This window comes from Atheta coriaria, unplaced genomic scaffold (assembly GCF_025399875.1).
Source record: "Atheta coriaria isolate IRGN ID8LTWV9N9 unplaced genomic scaffold, Caltech_Dcor_3.1 hic_scaffold_3_pilon, whole genome shotgun sequence".
In the NCBI taxonomy this organism is placed as follows: Eukaryota; Metazoa; Arthropoda; class Insecta; order Coleoptera; family Staphylinidae; genus Dalotia; species Dalotia coriaria.
In genome coordinates this window covers 4,848,647-4,867,639 of record NW_027045445.1, presented here as the reverse complement: position 1 = coordinate 4,867,639, position 18,993 = coordinate 4,848,647, and the positions used below count along the sequence as shown (strand labels likewise).

The following is an 18,993-nucleotide window of genomic DNA, read 5'->3' as shown; positions in this document are numbered from 1 at the left end:
TAAAATAATGTGAAACATTAAAAGTGTTTTTTAAATTAAAATATTCTGTAGTGGATTTAAAAACTGTGATAAAATAGTTTAAAATGTCTGGAAATTCTTCACCTCCATCAACACCTCCAGGTGATAATCCTCTGAAGAAAAAGAAGCATTTGGGATGGGCACCACCGACGTTATACATCCCCCCGCAGGAGGATTACCTCCAGCCTTATTCCCATCAACCACAAAGTGCCTACAGTAATGTCAGCATGAATAGTAATCCTAATCAACGAATACCTCCGCATATGTACCATCGCAAAGCGTCGCAGTTTATGTTTAATCAGTTCAATGACATCAAAGACTTTACGACGACTACGGCGAAGTCAGGGCTTGGTTTTGGTGAAAAAGGCGCTTTTTGGTTGTACAATAAATTAAGCTCATGGAGTCGAAGATGGTTTACGCATATTTTTCTTACTTTGGTCATCGTGGGATACACTGTTGGTGGTGCAATTATATTTCAGAATATTGAAGGTAATTTTTTTCGCAGAATTAATTAAATTTATTTAAAAATAAAACAAAAGGAAAATTTATGCGAATTTTTCTGGCATACTTTTTCTGTATTATATTTTTAGACGCGTGGCTTACAATTATTTTGCATGCGCCAGCAAATAGCCAATGTTTTCATTAATGGGGTCTATTTATTTTTCATTTTACTCGAGCGCTTTTTTACAAATCGCAGAATATTTTTACGACTTTTGACGTTGAAGATTTATATAAGCGAACAAATGTCAATTTTAGTTTAAATATTTTAACGGAAGCTTAAATATATTTCAACCATCAATCAATTTGATTGAAGAAGAAAAACTTGTTCTAAAAATAAAGGAATTAATATGTTTTACTTGTGCACGTGGTCGAAATCACTTTCATCCATGAATCACACGTGTTTTTTGATTGCTTAATAAAATTTAAGAAAAAACTAAAAATAAAAGTTGAAAAATTGGAATAATACTAAAAATTTAAGTTCACTGCGTCGTAATTTCAACCACAGATGATCCATGATAGTCGTAAAACATTTCATCAAAAATGTAGTATTATAACAAATCGCAAAGTGAATAAAATCTTTCACACATGGCGTAAAACTATCGAATTTATCGAATCTATAATAGCATCCATATAAATATTTTATTATACTTACTGCAGCTGTATAAATCTCAAATCTCATAACTCATAATTATTCTATTCTATTTTAGGAAGAAACGAAGAAAAAATTGTTGAAATTGACATACGAGCAAAACGCACTCAGCTGGTTCAAGACTTAAGAAACTTATCGATTTACATCCCACGTGAGAAATCAGATGGAGAATATCATGGAGCTGCAGTGGCGAAAATCCACGAATTTGAAGATTATGTTATACAAGCCTACAAAAATCATCAATTGATTGTTTCGAATCACGGCCCAAAAATATGGACATTCTGGAATGCGGTTGTGTACTGCAGTACCATCTACACAACAATCGGTAATTATATTTTCTATGTCTTAATTTATGTTGATGTAATTTTACTAACAATGTCTTGACCTGCGCTTTTATTCATACTTAACACATTCTTGGTGACGCTAATGATGACGATCGGATTATTCGTGACAACTATAAGGATGTCTAGCCAAGTGAGTCACGCCTGAAATTTCGAGAATTTTCTCCAACAAGAGCATTAATCTCATACCATCACCAAGATGCGTATTAATAAGTACTTGGATTTATTTATAAGTGAAAAGTATTTTTGTCGTGCGATTCGATATGAGTTGATTCGTGTGAATAGTATTTATTTTGGTCACGCCGACGCAACAAGTCAAAGCGACACACTTAAACTGATTGCATTCTAAGAAGTCCAGGGATTGTAAACATTCCAAAATCAAAGAAATCGACTGACTAATATATGATTTAAACACGATGAAAATCAAAAGTAAAGTAAAGTTTAAAGTATAATTTGTATAACTTGTGAGGACTATTTATAAAATATATTCTAAAGTTTCCAAAACGCGAAACTCATAGTGACAGCTAGAAATTTCATCCTGAACTAAAAAGCAAGTTGTGTATTACGTAGAAAATTTTGAAACTGGTGCCGGCGGCAACGAGCTTCCAAAAATAACTCAGTCTCGACATCATGGATTCGTCGACAACATCGAACGTCGAAAATACCGAACGAAATGCAGCAGGCGCTCGACTCGAAAGAAAAATGCCTAGCATGGAGCAGCTGGAGTCGATGGTCACTCCAGAGCAAGTGCACAGTGCGAGTGTGGCGAAGAAGCGAAGGACCATCACGAGAAAGCGTACGAATGAATTGAATAAAGCGCGTTCGCAGACTCCTATGCGAGCGCAGCGTCTGGCTGATGAGACGTCCACCGACGACGAGGAGGTTGAGAGGCACGAAATCAGACGTAAACCGAAGACGACCGAACGATCAAACGAAACTGCTACTAAAGATAATGTTACTGATGTTGTTAAAGAGGTACCTAAACAGGAAAAGGAAGGTCTTATTAAAAGACAACCTCAGATGTTGGCGGAGGTGCCAGTTGATGATACATCTACACCTGAAGAAGTGAAGAAGGATCCGGTGACTGGTGAGGTTCTAAAGAAGCGTACACCTCAGAAATTAGCAGAGGTTCCTCCTGAAGAAGAAGAATTGATTGAAAATGAAAAGGCTTCAAATGTTGTTGAATCTGTTAAAAAGGTTGTTGAAATGGTTAGTGAGGGAACTCAATTATCAACAAGTAAAGTTGAAGATCAATTACCAACAGAACCAGTTCCGCCACCACCTGAATCTTCTACCCTATCTCAACCTGAAGTTACTCTTCGTACAAAACTTAAACCCAAACTAAAACGACCTGATTCCGGCTCTCCCTCCGCTTCAGCATCAGAAAGACAAAGTGTCACTTCTGATTATGGTCACCAGGACCGAGCTTCTAGCATCCCTAGACAACTTGAAGAACAAATACAGAAACTAGACAATTTTGTGACAACTAACACCCAAGAACTGGTAAATCTATTCCATAAAACTAAAAATACAATTGAAGAAAAGGGTAAAGAACTACGTCGCCGTAGATTTAAGAAAACTGAAGATCAAAAACGTAGTCAGTCTCAGCCTAAAGAACTTAGTCAAGAAGAAGTAATGGAGAGTTTTAAAAGAGCTCAGAAAGCTAGTAGGGAACGCCAGGAAGATAGAATCCGATCCCTTTCAGAAAGACGATATTCTTCCGGAAGTGACAAGTCCCACAATTCAGAGAAACCTTTACCAAAACGACCAATTAGAAAACGCGTCCTAGTACAAGATATCATCAAAGAAAAAGCAGCTGAAAAGAAGAAACAAATTAAACTAAAAGATACAGTTAAATGTAATAAAATTGTCGAGTTCCTAGATCCAAAAACATCCAAAGTAATCGAAGTGAAGAATGTTGGAGAAGTTACCAGGATGAGATTCATTGATTCCTTCAAAATATTTCGATACTATTCCCTCAGACAAATATTCCGAGAGTATCGAAAGTATAAAGTAGACATGAATGAAGAATACAATATAATTCGAAGATTACGAAGGAAATGCATCAATCACTTGGTGATTTTGTTCATTTTCTGTGGTTTGGGAGGAATGGTTTTCAAATATATTGAAGGAGCTTTCGAGAACTTTTATAAATGTGGAGTAAAACGAGTCAAGCGTGATTTCATTGAATTATTATGGACGAAGAGTCATAACATGCGTGAAGAGGAGTGGAAATCTTTGGCTAGGAACAGATTGAGGATATTTGAAGAAGAATTACATACAGCTCATGAAGCTGGGATACATTCTTATAGCGGGGAGAGGTCTTGGAGCTTTCTGAATGGGATTGTTTATTGTTTGACTGTTGTAACAACTATTGGTAAGACTAACAATAACAAAACTAACAGATGTAGAATTTTATTAGTCTTATTAGGTCTTATTTGGTGAGTTTAAATAAATTTTGATTATTTTAGGTTATGGACATTTATATCCAACAACAAAAACTGGTCAAGCTCTTACAATTGTTTATTCATTGATTGGAATTCCACTGTTTCTGATCATTTTGACTGACTTTGGTAAAATGTTCACAAGATGCATCAAATTTTTATGGTCCTTCGTAAGAAGGTTATATTATACAGGGAGTTGCAGAAAGATGAGAAAAACAGCTCAAGCGCAGGTAATTTTATTCAAATCTAACCTAAAACATGTTTTTTAATGAAAATATTTTAGGAACTATTCAAAGGAGCTCAAATGATGTACGACCTGGCAACTTTCCGGCGTCCATCCGCATATGATCCCAACATGATGCAACCCCAACCCGGAAGTCCCCATGAAAGCACCGAGGGTACCACAGCACCTCCCACCCCGGCAATATCCAACTTTGAAATTGATGATGAATTCAATCTTCCGATATCCGTCGCTATTTTATTACTAGTGTTGTATATCTTCTTGGGAGCTGTACTATTTGGTATCTGGGAGGGTTGGGATTTCTTTGCTTCATTCTATTTTGTGTTTATATCAATGTCTACCATTGGTTTCGGTGATTACGTCCCACGACATCCGTTCTTTATGATCGTCTCGATTGTATATATTGTCTTCGGCTTGGCCTTGATGTCTATGTGCATCAATGTGGTACAAGTGAAAATCAGCGATACTTTTAATCAAGCCTCAGCGAAAATAGGAGCTACTATTGGGCTTGGTGTTGCTAATGAAGATGGGGCCATCAAACCGGTACCTCCCAAACAAGTTGAAATGCCTGCGGTGCATGGGAGTATTGTTGATTTGAGCAAAATGTCGCCGAATACGTCTACCAACTCGTAATGTTTTTCTAAGATATAATAAGGTGTTTAATTCTTTTTGTTTGTTTATTATATTTATGCGAATGTTTAATTGTTTTTGCAATTTATGACCTAATACATATAAATATCGAAAGATGATTTTATATTTGGTTGTTGACAAGTTTAAACCGGATATTGTGTGTTTTTATGCATATTTCTTTTTATTTTTAATATTTTGGGATAAATATTGCTACAGAGACAATTTATTTAAGTTTAAAGTGCATCTTTGCGCAATTTTTGATTAATTTTGAATTATTTTGAATGCTGCGAAGAGTATACGTTTGATATTCGTGTTAATCAATTGTTTGTAAACAAACATTGATATTTTTATAAAGATATCAATTCCCGCTTGAACTCACGCGTCCTTCGTGCAATATATTAAAATATTTTAAACTGAAATGTGCATCGCTGCGCCATCCAGTATTGATTCAGAGAGTACATCCGCAGACGCCTCATAAAGCTGTTTGTTTACTGCCGGTGAACACGTTTGGTGAGGTGTGTGACGTTGCACTTGTAGCAGTGAGTTTACCTGTAGTCAAACGGGTGTGGCACTCGTGTAGGTGTGAAGTGCGCACTGCACACCGATATGGATAAATTCACGCATCACTCTGAGTGAATGAGTAGGAATTTCTAAATATAAGTCTAGAATTCCTCCATGGGTGACGCTACAATGTACTTATTGGTATTAAATTCTTCAAATGAATATTTTATTAATATTAAAACTGAACACAATTAGTATAATTATTAAATATAATATACCTACATAATAATCATTTTTATTTTTACTAAATTTTAATATATAGCAGTAAATTGTAATAGATAACATTATTTTAACATATTCAGGCGTTATTTATCAGCTATATCAGATATATATTTATTTAACATCACATATTTAATTTCATCATTTTAAATTAGACTTTTCTATTAATTAATATATTAAGTAATTGTTATAACCAGTTTTGGTAATTCAACACATAAGTGAATATGAATATAACTATTCATTGAATGACCGAACGTGTTTTATCGTGCAATGTGGAATCGGACGTTGTTTACATACAAACTTCTTATCTCATTTCTCGATTTCTCGATGTACACGCGACCAGCTACGATGCTAGCTAGTTCTTTATCGGCAGTCGCGGAGAGTGCGTGTGAAATTGTATGCAGTGTTATGCATTTTACACTCAATACATCAAAAATTGACGGAATTTAGTGCCAGTGAGTTCGTGAGATAATTAATTGTTATTAATCATGTGCTACCTGTGTTGAAAACCAGGATTTACTACATCTCACGCTTTTACGTCTGCACTACAAGGTAGGAACGTATTATAAAGTTGAATTCTTTGAATTCCCTGATAACAGAGCGGTTTTCCTGTTTCAGTACTCTCCTAATACCTCTTCTAGTTTATAAGGTATTCGTTACTCAAAGTATTAAAAAAGCACCTTTTCAGCAATTTTTCTTATGAATCATTTTTTCATATTTTAGATTGCTAGCTTAGCTTAGACAAGTTTCAGCACATTTAACACTTTTTAGCACATTTAGTCATATTTTTCGCCCTTTTACCCTACGATATTTAATTATTTTATACTCTTATCTAATAGGGAATTTTCCAATCTTTCATAATCTGCGAATCATTGGTTGCTATCGTTTTTAGTTTAAGAGATATTAATTATCAAAAATCGCCGAAAAAAAGTATCAAGCAATTTTGGCATTTTTTTCATAAGAATTAAAATTTCATCTCTTACATTTCCTAGCCTATCTTATAGAGAATAGTCCGTAGAATAGTTTCTGCGATTTGTTCCTATTTATCTCTTTTAGTTTACTTTCTTATCGCATTGACATGTGTGTCGTCGTTGCCGTCCTCTCACGCCTCATGTTGCTGCACCATATTTTCGTTTTGATTGCAGGTAACGTGCCAAATGCAATTCGCGCCTAGGTCTCGTGCTATCGACGCGCCGCCTTTGCGCATCTATTGCTTTTACCTGCGGCGTTCATGCAGCTGGCACAGAGTCTTATTGTGCACAGTCTAGTTCGCGGGCCGTCAACGCAAATGTCGCGTCGTTGCTTGCGCAGTTGGCGGCCAGTTTGTGCCGGTCTCTGGTTGTTGCAAACGTGCTTCTCTCGTATCGTTTGTCCGAACTTCTATTTTCCAAATTCGCATTATATTCGTTCATCAATCAACTACCTATTTCGTTTTAACTTGCGACTATAGGAGGTAGTTATTTATTATTTGTGCGTAAGTGTCGAGTTGCTAGGTGAATACATTTATTCATCATTAGGATGACCCATCGTGCTGGTGTAAGTACTTTTAACTAAACAGCACAGATTATTTGTTTTTCTCCACTGTGTAATTATAATATTACCAAGTCGCATGAAACATTTTTGTTTTAACTTATGTTCTCTTTTTTTATTTACAGTATTTGCCGTGCTTTGGAGTCCATGAGTTGTGCATTGGTAAGTTTATAAATCAATTATATATTTTTATTTTAAAATCTGCGTCCTGTATCAGTTTGTATTTACGTTGTTTTGATTTATCGCGTACTCGGCTGGTACATCTCAAAATTAAATGTTTCGTTTTTCATTCGCTCACAAAAGCGCAAGAGTTGTGCTTGAAGATGCAATTCAGCGGAATTACGCCTTAACCACCCCTATCCCATTTTTGTCTCGGTTTTTTAATTCCAATTATTTCGGATTGAAGATTCTAAATTTTTGGAAAATTCTCTATGAGGTAAGGTATTCAAATTGGGAAAATAAGAGAGGTCGGGAATAATTCTTAAATAAAAATTGCGGTAGAAGTGACTCGTATTCAGGGCACCGTACGTGGATGATTGTATATTTTTATCTGATAGAAAATTTTCCAATCTTTCATAATCAGCAATTCGTTGGTTGGTATCTCTTTTAGTTTGAGAGATATGAATTATCGAAAATCGTCGAAAAAAAGTATCAAGCACCCCCCCCTTAGCAATTTTTTCTTAAGAATTTAAATTTTATCTCTCAGATTTTCGTTTTAACTATCATATCTTATAGAGATCAGTCCGTAGATTAAGGTGCCGAGATCCGTTCCTAGTTATCTCTTTTAGTTTACGAGATATTCGCGATTGATTAAATCGTCAAAAATTGCAAAATGTCACTTTTTAGCACTTTCAGTCGCATTTTTCGACCTTTTACTGTAGGAAATATAATTATTTTATATTTTTATCTGATAGAGAATTTTCCAATCTTTCATAATCAACAATTCGTTGGTAGCTATCGCTTTTAGTTTAAGAGATATGAATTTTCAAAAATCGTCGAAAAAAAGTATCAAGCACCCCCCCCTTGGCAATTTTTTTCTTAAGGATGAAAATTTCATCTCTCAGATTTCCGTTTTAAGTAGCCTATCTTATAGAAAATAGTCCGCAGATTAAAACCCCGCGATCAGATCTTAAATATCTCTTTTAGTTTACGAGAAATTCGCGATTGAATAAAATGGGCAAAAATTGCAAAATGTCACTTTTTAGCACTTTCAGTCGCATTTTTCGACCTTTTACTGTAGGAAATATAATTATTTTATATTTTTATCTGATAGAGAATTTTCCAATCTTTCATAATCAACAATTCGTTGGTAGCTATCTCTTTTAGTTTAAGAGATATGAATTTTCAAAAATCGTCGAAAAAAAGTATCAAGCACCCCCCCTTGGCAATTTTTTTCTTAAGGATGAAAATTTCATCTCACAGATTTCCGTTTTAACTAGCCTATCTTATAGAAAATAGTCCGCAGATTAAAACCCCGCGATCAGATCTTAAATATCTCTTTTAGTTTACGAGATATTCGCGATTGAATAAAATGGGCAAAAATTGCAAAATGTCACTTTTTAGCACTTTCAGTCGCATTTTTCGACCTTTTACTGTAGGAAATATAATTATTTTATATTTTTATCTGATAGAGAATTTTCCAATCTTTCATAATCAACAATTCGTTGGTAGCTATCGCTTTTAGTTTAAGAGATATGAATTTTCAAAAATCGTCGAAAAAAGTATCAAGCACCCCCCCTTGGCAATTTTTTTCTTAAGGATGAAAATTTCATCTCACAGATTTCCGTTTTAACTATCCTATCTGATAGAGAATAGTTCGTAGATTAAAACGCTGCGATCAGATCTTAAATATCTCTTTTAGTTTACGAGATATTCGCGATTGAATAAAATGGGCAAAAATTGCAAAATGTCACTTTTTAGCACTTTCAGTCGCGTTTTTCGACCTTTTACTGTAGGAAATATAATTATTTTATATTTTTATCTGATAGAGAATTTTCCAATCTTTCATAATCAACAATTCGTTGGTAGCTATCGCTTTTAGTTTAAGAGATATGAATTTTCAAAAATCGTCGAAAAAAAGTATCAAGCACCCCCCCTTGGCAATTTTTTTCTTAAGGATGAAAATTTCATCTCTCAGATTTCCGTTTTAACTAGCCTATCTTATAGAAAATAGTCCGCAGATTAAAACCCCGCGATCAGATCTTAAATATCTCTTTTAGTTTACGAGATATTCGCGATTGAATAAAATGGGCAAAAATTGCAAAATGTCACTTTTTAGCACTTTCAGTCGCATTTTTCGACCTTTTACTGTAGGAAATATAATTATTTTATATTTTTATCTGATAGAGAATTTTCCAATCTTTCATAATCAACAATTCGTTGGTAGCTATCGCTTTTAGTTTAAGAGATATGAATTTTCAAAAATCGTCGAAAAAAAGTATCAAGCACCCCCTTGGCAATTTTTTCTTAAGGATGAAAATTTCATCTCTCAGATTTCCGTTTTAACTAGCCTATCTTATAGAAAATAGTCCGCAGATTAAAACCCGCGATCAGATCTTAAATATCTCTTTTAGTTTACGAGATATTCGCGATTGAATAAAATGGGCAAAAATTGCAAAATGTCACTTTTTAGCACTTTCAGTCGCATTTTTCGACCTTTTACTGTAGGAAATATAATTATTTTATATTTTTATCTGATAGAGAATTTTCCAATCTTTCATAATCAACAATTCGTTGGTAGCTATCGGTTTTAGTTTAAGAGATATGAATTTTCAAAAATCGTCGAAAAAAAGTATCAAGCACCCCCCCTTGGCAATTTTTTTCTTAAGGATGAAAATTTCATCTCTCAGATTTCCGTTTTAACTAGCCTATCTTATAGAAAATAGTCCGCAGATTAAAACCCGCGATCAGATCTTAAATATCTCTTTTAGTTTACGAGATATTCGCGATTGAATAAAATGGGCAAAAATTGCAAAATGTCACTTTTTAGCACTTTCAGTCGCATTTTTCGACCTTTTACTGTAGGAAATATAATTATTTTATATTTTTATCTGATAGAGAATTTTCCAATCTTTCATAATCAACAATTCGTTGGTAGCTATCGCTTTTAGTTTAAGAGATATGAATTTTCAAAAATCGTCGAAAAAAAGTATCAAGCACCCCCCCTTGGCAATTTTTTCTTAAGGATGAAAATTTCATCTCTCAGATTTCCGTTTTAACTAGCCTATCTTATAGAAAATAGTCCGCAGATTAAAACCCCGCGATCAGATCTTAAATATCTCTTTTAGTTTACGAGATATTCGCGATTGAATAAAATGGGCAAAAATTGCAAAATGTCACTTTTTAGCACTTTCAGTCGCATTTTTCGACCTTTTACTGTAGGAAATATAATTATTTTATATTTTTATCTGATAGAGAATTTTCCAATCTTTCATAATCAACAATTCGTTGGTAGCTATCGCTTTTAGTTTAAGAGATATGAATTTTCAAAAATCGTCGAAAAAAAGTATCAAGCACCCCCCCTTGGCAATTTTTTTCTTAAGGATGAAAATTTCATCTCTCAGATTTCCGTTTTAACTAGCCTATCTTATAGAAAATAGTCCGCAGATTAAAACCCCGCGATCAGATCTTAAATATCTCTTTTAGTTTACGAGATATTCGCGATTGAATAAAATGGGCAAAAATTGCAAAATGTCACTTTTTAGCACTTTCAGTCGCATTTTTCGACCTTTTACTGTAGGAAATATAATTATTTTATATTTTTATCTGATAGAGAATTTTCCAATCTTTCATAATCAACAATTCGTTGGTAGCTATCGCTTTTAGTTTAAGAGATATGAATTTTCAAAAATCGTCGAAAAAAAGTATCAAGCACCCCCTTGGCAATTTTTTCTTAAGGATGAAAATTTCATCTCTCAGATTTCCGTTTTAACTAGCCTATCTTATAGAAAATAGTCCGCAGATTAAAACCCCGCGATCAGATCTTAAATATCTCTTTTAGTTTACGAGATATTCGCGATTGAATAAAATGGGCAAAAATTGCAAAATGTCACTTTTTAGCACTTTCAGTCGCATTTTTCGACCTTTTACTGTAGGAAATATAATTATTTTATATTTTTATCTGATAGAGAATTTTCCAATCTTTCATAATCAACAATTCGTTGGTAGCTATCGCTTTTAGTTTAAGAGATATGAATTTTCAAAAATCGTCGAAAAAAAGTATCAAGCACCCCCTTGGCAATTTTTTCTTAAGGATGAAAATTTCATCTCTCAGATTTCCGTTTTAACTAGCCTATCTTATAGAAAATAGTCCGCAGATTAAAACCTGCGATCAGATCTTAAATATCTCTTTTAGTTTACGAGATATTCGCGATTGAATAAAATGGGCAAAAATTGCAAAATGTCACTTTTTAGCACTTTCAGTCGCATTTTTCGACCTTTTACTGTAGGAAATATAATTATTTTATATTTTTATCTGATAGAGAATTTTCCAATCTTTCATAATCAACAATTCGTTGGTAGCTATCGCTTTTAGTTTAAGAGATATGAATTTTCAAAAATCGTCGAAAAAAGTATCAAGCACCCCCCCTTGGCAATTTTTTTCTTAAGGATGAAAATTTCATCTCTCAGATTTCCGTTTTAACTAGCCTATCTTATAGAAAATAGTCCGCAGATTAAAACCCCGCGATCAGATCTTAAATATCTCTTTTAGTTTACGAGATATTCGCGATTGAATAAAATGGGCAAAAATTGCAAAATGTCACTTTTTAGCACTTTCAGTCGCATTTTTCGACCTTTTACTGTAGGAAATATAATTATTTTATATTTTTATCTGATAGAGAATTTTCCAATCTTTCATAATCAACAATTCGTTGGTAGCTAGCGGTTTTAGTTTAAGAGATATGAATTTTCAAAAATCGTCGAAAAAAAGTATCAAGCACCCCCCCTTGGCAATTTTTTTCTTAAGGATGAAAATTTCATCTCTCAGATTTCCGTTTTAACTAGCCTATCTTATAGAAAATAGTCCGCAGATTAAAACCCCGCGATCAGATCTTAAATATCTCTTTTAGTTTACGAGATATTCGCGATTGAATAAAATGGGCAAAAATTGCAAAATGTCACTTTTTAGCACTTTCAGTCGCATTTTTCGACCTTTTACTGTAGGAAATATAATTATTTTATATTTTTATCTGATAGAGAATTTTCCAATCTTTCATAATCAACAATTCGTTGGTAGCTATCGCTTTTAGTTTAAGAGATATGAATTTTCAAAAATCGTCGAAAGAAAGTATCAAGCACCCCCCCTTGGCAATTTTTTTCTTAAGGATGAAAATTTCATCTCTCAGATTTCCGTTTTAACTAGCCTATCTTATAGAAAATAGTCCGCAGATTAAAACCCCGCGATCAGATCTTAAATATCTCTTTTAGTTTACGAGATATTCGCGATTGAATAAAATGGGCAAAAATTGCAAAATGTCACTTTTTAGCACTTTCAGTCGCATTTTTCGACCTTTTACTGTAGGAAATATAATTATTTTATATTTTTATCTGATAGAGAATTTTCCAATCTTTCATAATCAACAATTCGTTGGTAGCTAGCGGTTTTAGTTTAAGAGATATGAATTTTCAAAAATCGTCGAAAAAAAGTATCAAGCACCCCCCCTTGGCAATTTTTTTCTTAAGGATGAAAATTTCATCTCACAGATTTCCGTTTTAACTATCCTATCTGATAGAGAATAGTTCGTAGATTAAAACGCTGCGATCAGATCTTATTTATCTCTTTTAGTTTACGAGATATTCGCGATTGAAAAAAATGGACAAAAATTGCAAAATGTCACTTTTTAGCACTTTCAGTTGCATTTTTCGACCTTTTACTGTAGGAAATATAATTATTTTATATTTTTATCTGATAGAGAATTTTCCAATCTTTCATAATCAACAATTCGTTGGTAGCTATCTCTTTTAGTTTGAGAGATATGAATTATCGAAAATCGTCGAAAAAAAGTATCAAGCACCCCCCGTTAGCAATTTTTTCTTAAGAATTTAAATTTTATCTCTCAGATTTTCGTTTTGACTGTCATATCTTATAGAGATCAGTCCGTAGATTAAGGTGCCGAGATCCGTTCCTAGTTATCTCTTTTAGTTTACGAGATATTCGCGATTGAATAAAATCGTCAAAAATGCAAAATGTCACTTTTTAGCACTTTTAGTCGCGTTTTTTGACCTTTAACTTTTGAAAATATGATTATTTTATATTTTTATCTGATAGAGAATTTTTCAATCTTTCATAATCAGCAATTCGTTGGTTGGTATCTCTTTTAGTTTGAGAGATATGAATTATCGAAAATCGTCGAAAAAAAGTATCAAGCACCCCCCCTTAGCAATTTTTTCTTAGGAATTAAAATTTTATCTCACTTTTTAGCACTTTGTCTCTTTTTTGCTGTTTTAGGTGTCTAGCGGCCGATATTGATGTTGTATGACAACCGTTCTTTCACCAGATTGTAGGTACTAAAATTCTCTATCATTTTCGTATATAAGCTGTGGGTTTATCCTTTGGGAAACCTACGAAATTGCCTTTTTGTGTTATAGTTTGTCTCATTTTTGCTGTTTTAGGTGTCTAGCGACCGAACCTGATGCTGTATGACAACCGTTCTTTCACCAGATTGTAGGTACTAAAATTCTCTATCATTTTCGTATATAACTTGTGGGTTTATCCTTTGGGAAACCTACGAAATTGCCCTTTTTGTGTTATAGTTTGTCTTATTTTTGCTGTTTTAGGTGTCTAGCGGCCGAACCTGATGTTGTATGACAACCGTTCTTTCACCAGATTGTAGGTACTAAAATTCTCTATCATTTTCGGATATAACTTGTGGGTTTATCCTTTGGGAAACCTACGAAATTGCCCTTTTTGTGTTTTTGTTTGTCTCATTTTTGCTGTTTTAGGTGTCTAGCGGCCGAATCTGAAGTCGTAGGACAACCGTTCTTTCACCAGATTGTAGGTACTAAAATTCTCTATCATTTACGTACGTAACTCGTGGGTTTATCCCTTGGGAAATCTACGAAAATGCCCTTTTTGTGTTTTTCGTTGTCTAATTTTTGCTGTTTTAGGTGTCTAGCGGCCGAACCTGATGTTGTACAACAACCGTTCTTTCACCAGATTGTAGGTACTAAAATTCTCTATCATTTTCGTATATAACTTGTGGGTTTATCCTTTGGGAAACCTACGAAATTACCCTTTTTGTGTTTTTGTTTGTCTCATTTTTGCTGTTTTAGGGGTGTCTAGCGGCCGAACCTGATGTCGCACAACAACCGTTCTTTCACCAAATTGTAGGTACTAAAATTCTCTATCATTTTCGATTATAAGTTGTGGGTTTATCCTTGGGGAAACCTACGAAATTACCCTCTTTGTGTTATAGCTTGTCTCATTTTTGCAGTTTTTGGTGTCTAGCGACCGAACCTGATGTCGTACAACAACTGTTCTTTCACCAGATTGTAGGTACTAAAATTCTCTATCATTTTCGTATATAACTTGTGGGTGTATCCTTTGGGAAACCTACGAAATTGTCATTTTTGCTGTTTTAGGTGTCTAGCGGCCGAACTTGATATCGTATGGCAACCGTTCTTTCACCAGATTGTAGGTACTAAAATTCTCTATCATTTTCGTATATAACTTGTGGGTTTATCCTTTGGGAAATTTACGAAATTGCCCTTTTTGTGTTTTTGTTTGTCTCATTTTTGCAGTTTTAGGTGTCTAGCGGCCGAACCTGATGTCGTAGGACAACCGTTCTTTCACCATATGGTAGGTACTAAAATTCTCTATCATTTTCGTATATAAGCTGTGGGTTTATCCTTTGGGAAACCTACGAAATTACCCTTTTTGTGTTATAGTTTGTCTCATTTTTGCTGTTTTAGGTGTCTAGCGGCCGAACCTGATGTCGTACGACAACCGTTCTTTCACCAGATTGTAGGTACTAAAATTCTCTATCATTTTCGTATATAACTTGTGGGTTAATCCTTTGGGAAACCTACGAAATTACCCTTTTTGTATTTTTGTTTGTCTCATTTTTGCTGTTTTAGGTGTCTAGCGGCCGAACCTGATGTCGTACGACAACCGTTCTTTCACCAGATTGTAGGTACTAAAATTCTTTATCATTTTCGTATATAACTTGTGGGTTTAGCCTTTGGGAAACCTACGAAATTACCCTTTTTGTGTTATAGTTTGTCTCATTTTTGCTGTTTTAGGTGTCTAGCGGCCGAACCTGATGTCGTACGACAACCGTTCTTTCACCAGATTGTAGGTACTAAAATTCTTTATCATTTTCGTATATAACTTGTGGGTTTATCCTTTGGGAAACCTACGAAATTACCCTTTTTGTGTTATAGTTTGTCGCATTTTTGCTGTTTTAGGTGTCTAGCCGCCGAACCTGATGTCGTACGACAACCGTTCTTTCACCAGATTGTAGGTACTAAAATTCTCTATTATTTTCGTATATAACTTATGGGTTTATCCTTTGGGAAACCTACGAAATTGTCCTTTTTGTGTTTTTGTTTGTCTCAATTTTGATGTTTTAGGTGTCTAGCGGCCGAACTTGATATCGTATGGCAACCGTTCTTTCACCAGATTGTAGGTACTAAAATTCTCTATCATTTTCGTATATAACTTGTGGGTTTATCCTTTGGGAAACCTACGAAATTGCCCTTTTTGTGTTTTTGTTTGTCTCATTTTTGCTGTTTTATGTGGCTAGTGGCCGAATCTGATGTCGTAGGACAACCGTTCTTTCACCAGATTGTAGGTACTAAAATTCTCTATCATTTTCGTATATAACTTGTGGGTTTATCCTTTGGGAAACCTACGAAATTGTCCTTTTTGTGTTTTTGTTTGTCTCAATTTTGAGGTTTTAGGTGTCTAGCGGCCGAACCTGATGTCGTACGACAACCGTTCTTTCACCAGATTGTAGGTACTAAAATTCTCTATCATTTTCGTGTATAACTTGTGGGTTTATCCTTTGGGAAACCTACGAAATTGCCCTTTTTGTGTTTTTGTTTGTCTCATTTTTGCTGTTTTATGTGGCTAGTGGCCGAATCTGATGTCGTAGGACAACCGTTCTTTCACCAGATTGTAGGTACTAAAATTCTCTATCATTTTCGTATATAACTTGTGGGTTTATCCTTTGGGAAACCTACGAAATTGCCCTTTTTGTGTTTTTGTTTGTCTCATTTTTGCTGTTTTATGTGGCTAGTGGCCGAATCTGATGTCGTAGGACAACGTTTTTTTCACCAAATTGTAGGTACTAAAATTCTCTATCATTTACGTATATAACATGTGGGTTTATCCCTTGGGGAACCTACAAAATTGCCCTTTTTGTGTTTTTGTTTATCTAATTTTTGCAGTTTTAGGTGTCTAGCGGCCGAACCTGATGTCGTAGGACAACCGTTCTTTCACCATATGGTAGGTACTAAAATTCTCTATCATTTTCGTATATAACTTGTGGGTTTGTCCTTTGGGAAATCTACGAAATTGCCCTTTTTGTGTTTTTGTTTATCTAATTTTTGCTGTTTTAGGTGATAGCGGCCGAACCTGATGTCGTAGGATAACCGTTCTTCCACCATATTGAAGGTACTAAAATTCTCTATCATTTTCGGATACAACTTGTGGGTTTGTTCTTTGGAAAACCTACGAAATTGCCCTTTTTGTGTTTTTGTTTATCTAATTTTTGCTGTTTTAGGTGTCTAGCGGCCGAACCTGATGTCGTAGAACAATCGTTCTTCCACCATAGTGTAGGTACTAAAATTATCTATCATTTTCGTATATAACTTGTGGGTTTGTCCTTTGGGAAACCTACGAAATTGCCCTTTTTGTGTTTTTGTTTATCTAATTTTTGCTGTTTTAGGTGTCTAGCGGCCGAACCTGACGTCGTAGGACCACGTTTTTTTCCCCAAATTGTAGGTACTGAAATTCTCTATCATCTTCGTATATAACTTATGGGTTTAACCTTCGGCAAACCTACAAAATTAAAATAAAAATTCGGAAATTTAATTGCTTCATATCACATCATTTCTGTTATTGCGTGCGTTGTTGTTTTCAACTTACGAACATAGATTGTCGTCCCTCCAACTGTGGGTCGGTTATCAATTGTCGTTCTTGTTTAGTCCGGCTTAGTCGTTCGTGCGCCGTGGTGTGGTGTGCACGTGTTTTGTTCATTAATCAAACTTCGTGATATTTGTTAGCGTTACTAAAGGTCTTAATTCTGTAATTAATCTAGAATTCTGTAATTAAATTTCTGTAATAACAGACCAGTGTGGTGGTTGTTTGTAGGACGTACGTGGTGTCCGTCGGATAAGTATGCTCGCATGGCTAAACATATTTATTGTTCATGTATTAAATTTATGTGATTGCACGGAGCTGTGTTTATCAATCGTGGATTAATTTTATGTTCACCGGTGCGCGCGTGACCGTTGACAATCAGTTATCGTTTCGCACATAAGAAAAACTTGGATTTATAATTAATTCCTGTAAATGGACAACTTTGATGGCCAGACAGAATGTTTGTGAGTGCACGGATTGAGTTTGCAATATCTTTAGCTGAAGTGTTGGAGATTTGGGTATTTTAAGGCAAGTTTTTACTACTCCAAAATGTTCTAACTGTTGATTATTTTTATTTAAAAAAATGTATCTATTATTATTGTTCTCAGTAAAACACAATGTAAAATTACAATCTTATTCATATTACTTTATGGTATCCTATTTGTCGTTTTCAGTATTGACATCTCAAGTCATGTTGCATATAAATCTTATGCGTGTGGAGCTAGTGCAACATAGTTGAGTTGTGTTGTTGTTTTTAAAAAGTTGAATGAAGTAGAAACATAAATAGAAGAATCAAATATTAATAACAAAAACACTCGGTGGTCGAGTGGAGACGTGCACCTGCTGGCATGCTAGTAGACACGGATCGAATCTCAGGTATGGAAGGCATTTTTCTCAAATATAAAAATATCAGGTGTAATTTGGGTTGCATATATGAATTGCAACGAAATATAAGAGAAATTGAAATACAAGTAAGGCAATAAGAAAAGTAAGTAGAGAAACGGAGAACAGAGAAAAAGAAGAAGAAGAAGAAGAAGGAGTAGTAGAGAAGGAGAAGATAGAAGAAAGAGAACAGGAGTGGATGAGATTTTTAAATTTTTTGGCACGTGTCGTTATAAGACAGTCACAGGTCGATCTCCCAGAGCGCCTCCGGCGCTCTGGTCGATCGCCCACTGCTTCGATGCATCCATTGCTCCCGGCCCAACCTACAGCTACGATGTCTCTGCGCTTCATCCCCGAAATTATCAGGCATATCAACAATTTTTATGGTGGGGGATCACCCCCAGAGAGAGGGAACTCCTTATAAGGACAATCCTTATAAGGTCTTGTAAAAATATTTCTAAGTTTTAAGTCGCCTCAAGAGAGGTGACACTTAAAAATATTCTTACAAATTCTGACCTGTAGCTGAAATGAAAGATGGAGTACACAAATCATACAGGATACCTTAACAATTTTTATAGTGGGGATCATCCCCGAGTGGGAGAACTCTCTTAGAGAAAAACAACAACTAAAGCTAAATTTTCACTGACAACAAGAAAAACAAATATACAGGGTGCTACAAAAAGGAAATTACAACATCACAAAAAGAAAATCAATAGTACAAAAAAGAAAACAGTCGGGAATACAAATTTAGAAAACTTATAATAGGAAATCAAGAAAAACAAACATACAGGGTGATACAAACAGGAAATTCCTAAATTTAAAAATAAAATACAAAATTTAAGTAGAAGACGACAAATTTAGTCAGTTTTACACTAGAACGCAAGGTAAAGTAG

At 34.6% G+C, this 18,993-nt stretch overlaps 1 protein-coding gene and 1 long non-coding RNA gene across 2 annotated transcripts; both read left to right on the top strand.

Moving 5' to 3' along the window:
• The first annotated feature begins 2,068 nt into the window (after positions 1-2,068).
• Positions 2,069-4,943, top strand: LOC135804104 (uncharacterized). The gene is made up of 3 exons (XM_065317860.1): positions 2,069-3,886; positions 3,981-4,183; positions 4,237-4,943. The coding sequence occupies exons 1-3, from the start codon at positions 2,140-2,142 to the stop codon at positions 4,825-4,827; spliced, it is 2,541 nt and encodes an 846-aa protein (XP_065173932.1). The 5' UTR covers positions 2,069-2,139; the 3' UTR covers positions 4,828-4,943.
• A 1,009-nt stretch (positions 4,944-5,952) lies between these two features.
• On the top strand, positions 5,953-17,849 carry LOC135789378 (uncharacterized). The gene is made up of 16 exons (XR_010547536.1): positions 5,953-6,156; positions 7,260-7,296; positions 13,583-13,638; positions 13,747-13,802; positions 13,912-14,132; positions 14,242-14,297; positions 14,407-14,464; positions 14,568-14,629; positions 14,716-14,771; positions 14,875-14,932; positions 15,046-15,101; positions 15,211-15,266; positions 15,376-16,582; positions 16,696-16,750; positions 16,860-16,915; positions 17,025-17,849. It is a non-coding gene; the product is annotated as an uncharacterized lncRNA (long non-coding RNA).
• The last annotated feature ends 1,144 nt before the right edge of the window (positions 17,850-18,993 follow it).

Excerpts from the sequence above, each read along its gene's own strand:
- LOC135804104 (XM_065317860.1), top strand. The coding sequence starts at position 2,140 with ATGGATTCGTCGACAACATCGAACGTCGAAAATACCGAACGAAATGCA. Across the intron at positions 3,887-3,980 it reads GACTGTTGTAACAACTATTG|GTTATGGACATTTATATCCA; the intron begins GTAAGACTAACA and ends TGATTATTTTAG. Across the intron at positions 4,184-4,236 it reads GAAAAACAGCTCAAGCGCAG|GAACTATTCAAAGGAGCTCA; the intron begins GTAATTTTATTC and ends AAAATATTTTAG.